We start from the raw sequence: 6,168 nt of genomic DNA, 5'->3' as shown, positions 1-6,168 counted from the left end.
GTAGGTTGCATAAGATCCTCATTCATTTCAGGTGTGACTTTAGGCGCAATATTCTCAAGTAGTGCGGCTATATTCTCTCCCCCATTTGTATTAAATAACCTCGAGAAATAATACACCACAACCTTCTCCATTCATGGTTTATCATCATGTCAATCACCGTTCCTATCCTGAAGCCCATGCAAAAAGTTTTTTCTTTGTCTCTGATTAGCCTTTTGATGGAAATATCTCGTGTTACGATCACCAGATTTCAACCAATTTTCCTTCGAGCATTGCCGCCAAAACATTTCTTCTTGTTCAAGTAACATATTTAGCTTACCCATCAACTTTTTATTTTGCCCTATTGTTTCCTCTATGAACGGTTGACCGAGAAGACTTGTAATCTTATCCTCAATCTCCTTAATCTCGTTAGGCCCCGGTCGCCCATTTTGTCTAGCCCACTGAGACAGCGAGTAACTTTAATTTTTTTGGTAATTTGAAACATTGAAACACCATGCACCTCACATGCCCATCCTTGGTTGACAACCTATTTGCAGCCCTTCTAAGAGCTCCACCAATTTTCATAACGGAATAATTTCTTTCTCCTAGCCGAAACCCGCCCATCCCAACATACCAAGATCGGAATATGATCCGATGTGGCTTTATTTAAATGAAATACCTTAAATTTCGAAAACTAGTCCATCCAAACTTGGTTTGCCATTGCCCGATCTGGTCTGACCTTAATGCCCGTCCCTAGTAGTAAACCAAATAAATTTATTGCCAACAAAACCAAGGTCATTTAAATTACATCTCAGCACACTATCTTGAAAACTCTTCGTTTGAGATGTTCTTCGAGGGTTGCCCCATTCCTGTTCGCTAGCTTGTAGAATCTCATTAAAGTTGCCCAAGCATAACCAAGGTTTATCTCCATTTTCCCGCAACGCATCTAACAGTTGCCAAGATTTGTACCTATCACAAACTACTGGAAAACCAAAAAAACATGTGATCCGCCAGTAATCAACGTCTCCTATTCCACCCACATCCAAGTCTATATGGTTTTGAGAATATGATTGTAAATTCAAATCGATATCGTCCTTCCAAAGCACACATAACCCACTTGATCGACCTCTACTTGCCATTGTAAAGCTTCTATCAAAATTCAACTTCTTTCTAAGTTTTTCTATCTGAGCAACATTACTTCTTGTGTCACATACAAAAAACAATTGTGGGATCTTTACTTGATATTAATCGTTGTAGCGCTTGAACTAAACGAAGGTTCCCAAGCCCCCTGCAGTTCCAACTGAGGTAACTCATTGTGGCCGGCGGGGCTGATCACCATCAGCCACCGCTGTTAAAACATCTGAACTAGCAGAAATTTTGATTTTACGTCTCAGAGAGACACCTCTAGATAACTTCCCTTCCTCCCAACTTTGTTTTCCCCCTACTTCACCATTTGGTCCAAGAAACAATCAAATTTAACAAAGAAATACAGTCCATAATTCTAAGAGGTTGGGCCTGCAGATGATGGGGCTTCACTTAACAATTGGGCGGCAAAATAGTTGCCCGCCAAGAACCAACGAAGAAACCCAACCAGCAAAATCAAACACAAAGATAAAATAATAAAATGGCGCAGAAAGGTAAATTTTGCAAAAAGCAGCCCCTTTTACAAAAATGCAACATTTTTAACCAGATAAAGCCACCTTCACCTTTCGTCCCTCTTTTGTCCCTTCGCTCACTCAGAGAGTCCGGGCAGGCAAAAAAACAAAAGCTCAAAGCAAAAAATTCAAAAGCTCTCTCAAAGCTCAAAGCTCAAAGCTTTGCTTTTCCATTTCTCTCTGTTGCATGTACCTGCTCTCTTCATAAACCCTAACTCGCTTCCCACCGACTCACCTCGACTCGGCCTTACTCGCTCACTACCTCCTCCTTTTCCTCCCATGGCCAACAACCCCTCGGAGGCCCAGGCCGACGATTTCCTCGAGCAAATTCTCGGCCTTCAGAACTTCGCTTCCGCCGATGCTAATTTGGCGCGAAGCGATGGGGGTTTGGCTGGAGGTCAAGTGTCTCAGGCGTCAATGATGCTGCAGCTGAACTCCGGCAACGGCTCAGGCCACATAGGCGGCGGCGGTGGGGGGTTCCATGGAGGGGTGTTTCCGTTGGGGTTGAGCTTGGAGCAGGGGAAAGCTGGGTTTTTGAAGCACGAGGAGGCTTCTGGGAGCGGGAAGCGGTTCCAAGACGACGTCGTTGATAGTCGAGGTTCATCTGTGAAAAATGTAAGTTTTGTTTGGGTGGTTTTTTTTTGTTTTTTTTTGTTAATTCAAAAGTTTAACACTTCATATGCTTTAATTATAAAGTTAATCAATTTTTTTAATTAACTGTTTTATTTGTTTGCTTAATAAGCAAGAAGACAAAGGAATGGAAACAAGAAACTTATAAGAAATTGGGTTTTGATTGATTGGGTGAGAGTCAAGTAGTGCTATCTGACAAGAAGCAAGTTACAAGAGGATGCTTCTGGGTTACTTGAGAGAAATTGGTGCTAAATGGCCGGCCAGAATCAAACAGAAAACTCACAATTTTTTGGCATAAAAACCAATTATACTTAAGCATTCTGATGTCAGAGAAGATGGAAGCATGTGAAAAGTGATGGGTTTGCTTGTGATTTTAGAGAGAGTGTGTGTGTGTGTGTGTGTGTGAGAGAGAGAGAGAGTATCTAACAGTAGTGATTAAATGTTTTATACTTTTATGTAATTCTGTTTCTCAATTGAGTACAATTCCGGCAGGCCTTCGAAACTTTAAGACCAAGAATAATATTTCTGCTTTCCTCGGAAGATGTTGGATTATGGAAACAGAAGTTCGTAACTAATCTTTAACTATGTATGTATAAGTATGATGTTTGGTTATGGAAATTCGGAACTTGGATAGGCCAGCTTATTTTATTGAAAATGTTTGATGTAATTTACCTTTTGGGTTTTGCGGTGTTGTGCGTTGTTGAGGAACTAGCTCACTTTCTTTCGTTACAACTGTCCTTAGTAATATAAACTATATCGTTTTACAGGTTTTCCATGGCCAACCTATCTCAAATACAGTTGCTGCAGCACCACATCCACCAGCAATGCGACCAAGGGTGCGAGCTAGAAGAGGACAAGCCACCGATCCACACAGCATTGCCGAGCGGGTAAGTTTGCTATAGTTTACACACACAAAATTCCTTGGAAATGTTCTGAAACTATGTTTTAATTTTTAATTTTGTACCTTTTATTTTCCTTTCCCTCCTTTATGATTATTGTGGAATTATTCTTGATTCGCACCTTTTCTGTGCAGTTGCGCCGAGAAAGAATAGCAGAAAGAATCAGAGCATTGCAGGAACTAGTTCCTAGCGTCAACAAGGTCAGTGACACTCCTTTCATGTCGTGTTTTTCATTTCACGCTCACTAGAAACATATTGTTTTATGTAGTATGAAGGGAAGGAAGGATTCCCTTGTTCTCCAAGTTGATAAAAGTTGTGCACAAGCTATCCTAGTAAAACTTGAATTGTTACCAATTTGATAATATGTTAAATCATTTAAGAGAATACCCCTTTGGAAACCCGGATAATAAATCCAACTTAGATGTAGTGAATATGGTGGTCTTGTTCAGAAAGTTCAGAGACATATACTTTACCTCAAGTGTTGTTCTGCAGTGTTGAATGAAAAAATTGGGGACTGAATCCTTCTTAAGTTTATAGAAATATTCACCTTTTTCCGCTATCAGTTTTTCTTAAAATAATTTCTTCTGCAACTTACTAAGCTGTCGCAAATGTTGCATGCATTCGAAGAAATTTTATGGATGTATAAACTACATGTTATGACTGTCGTTAGAAGCAGTACAGAAAAACATAATGAAAGAGTGGTATGTATGTGGAAATAGTGCTTACAAAACTGACCTTTTATTATGATTCCTCCAACTCATAGGATAGTTTTATTTGTGTAAAAATAGTTTAGTCTCAGGTACTACGAAGTTAAGAAATTGAATATGTTGTCCGCAATAAAATGTTACGACTAGTTGCTTCATTGCCTAATAGTTTGGGTGATTGAGCGTTACTGTTCATAAGGAATTCAACAGAGCTTGTTAATCCACACAATGGTTTCTTGTGACTTTTTTAGTGATTATATATAAAAATTTTAACAACATACTAATGGCATTCCAGAAGGTTGTTATCTGACAAATAAAAAAAAGGTCGTACCCAGTGCACAAGGCTCCCGCTTTACGCAGAGTCTGGGAGAGGTGAATGTCGGCTAGCCTTACTCCCATTTATGAAGAGGCTGCTCCCAATTGTTATCTGACAAATGCTGTAGCAAAATAATTTCAATGCTGGTGCTTTATGGATTTGCATATTGTTACGGCTTCTTGAGACCTCATCATCTGTGTTCTATGTGCTTATGTTTTGTGCAGACAGATAGAGCTGCCATGCTTGATGAGATAATGGATTACGTGAAGTTCCTAAGGCTCCAAGTAAAGGTAGAGTTGTTTCAAGTTTAATGCATGTTTTCTTTTTCACGTACATGATAGAATTCCTAATTACTCAATCCTCTCATCTTTGTCCGTTTTACATTCAATTTTTTACTGAAACTTTTTGGCACTTAATATGGTCATTAATTCTTAAGCGATTGTTATTCCATAAAGGCTTACTTTCCTTTGATATTAACATTTTCTGATAAACTGGTAGAAAATCCACATGATTGAGCATAGTAAAGAAAAAAACTGAATACTTCCCATAGACATTTGCTGTGCAATCAAATACTGGAAGTTGGTTTCAGATTTCCTAATGTTCATACAAGTGTGTTGTTTTCTTTGGTAAGATATCGAATCAAATTATTGTTGTTATATTGAACAACACAATGAAAGGATAGATTTCATTTTTTTTTTTATTTTGGTCTGTTTGACCAATTATTTAAGACCCAAACAAACGACTATTCTGATTTGTTAGGCATGCGGGCATAGTGTGGAAGTAGTTCTTCTTATGATAATGAAAGAAGTGTAGGTTTTTTGTTCTTTTCTTATTAATGCTTTAGTCATATCCTTTACAGGTTTTGAGCATGAGTAGATTGGGCGGAGCTGGTGCTGTGGCACCACTTGTAACGGATATTCCACTATCTTCCGTTGAGGTAATAGATGATAACATTTTATATTTCCTAGGGTCTGTTTTCTATCTTCTTATAACCAGACACGGTCCTGATCTAATGGCAGGAAGAAGGTGGCGAAGGTGGTAGAAACCAACCGGCGTGGGATAAGTGGTCTAATGATGGCACAGAACGACAAGTGGCTAAGCTTATGGAAGAAAACGTTGGGGCTGCAATGCAGTTCCTCCAATCAAAGGCTCTCTGCATCATGCCCATCTCACTGGCCTCAGCAATTTACCACACGCAATCACCGGACACCTCTAGCGTTGTCAAGCCTGAAATGAACCCTCCTTCCTAAGACCCCAGAAAATGGTAGGTATGCATTCCCGCAGTCCCACCCGAAAACTCACTAGATGCTCTGGGGTCCCACTCCCATATTGGTCGTTTTCCAACCTGCCATATCTTAAGCTTCAAATTGCATTCAAAGTCAGATGCCATAGTTGTTGCTTTTTGCCTTTTGCTTTCAACTTTTGTCAAAACAGGGATCGATGTCAATGCTCTCAACAAAATAGAGCTGGCCCTCCATGTCTTGCCAGCTTCAAGTCAAAAGGAGAGGAATTGTCAAAGATCACTTGATATGCTCTGCTTTTTTGCATCAATGGTGGGAGTAGTGGAAAATGATGGAAAGCCCTTTTGTAGTGGAGGTTCTCTCGTTGTTTTTGCTTAGTGGGTTGTGGGACCTACCTAATAAAAGGATTTAGAGGAGTATATATGAACAGTATTGTTTTTTATTTCTTCCTATGTATGTTTAGAGGAATGTAATATAGAGTTGGGATAAAGAATGAATAATAGTTGTTTAGTTTGAAAATTCTGGGTGTTAGACACGTGAAACAGGAACGTTAAGGTGACAGCATATAGAACTTAACATGTGATGCGTGTTTTAATTTTTATAGCGTGCCGTGTTTGATAATAAGGTGTGAGATACGGCCACCTTAGCGTTTCTTTTGTGCAAGTCCAACAGAAAAGTAATTAGACTTATTTTTCAATTCTTCCGAATCATCATTTGAGGATAATAATCATTGAGAGAGAGAACCCT

General features: G+C 39.3%; 1 protein-coding gene across 1 annotated transcript; it reads left to right on the top strand.

The window, feature by feature from the left end:
- The first annotated feature begins 1,692 nt into the window (after positions 1–1,692).
- On the top strand, positions 1,693–5,940 carry LOC103445714 (transcription factor UNE12-like). Its single transcript, XM_008384737.4, has 6 exons — positions 1,693–2,246; positions 3,029–3,148; positions 3,295–3,360; positions 4,405–4,470; positions 5,040–5,117; positions 5,200–5,940. The coding sequence occupies exons 1-6, from the start codon at positions 1,911–1,913 to the stop codon at positions 5,428–5,430; spliced, it is 897 nt and encodes a 298-aa protein (XP_008382959.1). The 5' UTR covers positions 1,693–1,910; the 3' UTR covers positions 5,431–5,940.
- The last annotated feature ends 228 nt before the right edge of the window (positions 5,941–6,168 follow it).

The sequence above is a fragment of the Malus domestica genome, chromosome 10 (assembly GCF_042453785.1).
Source record: "Malus domestica chromosome 10, GDT2T_hap1".
NCBI lineage: Eukaryota > Viridiplantae > Streptophyta > Magnoliopsida > Rosales > Rosaceae > Malus > Malus domestica.
This window is presented reverse-complemented; position numbering and strand designations above follow the sequence as displayed.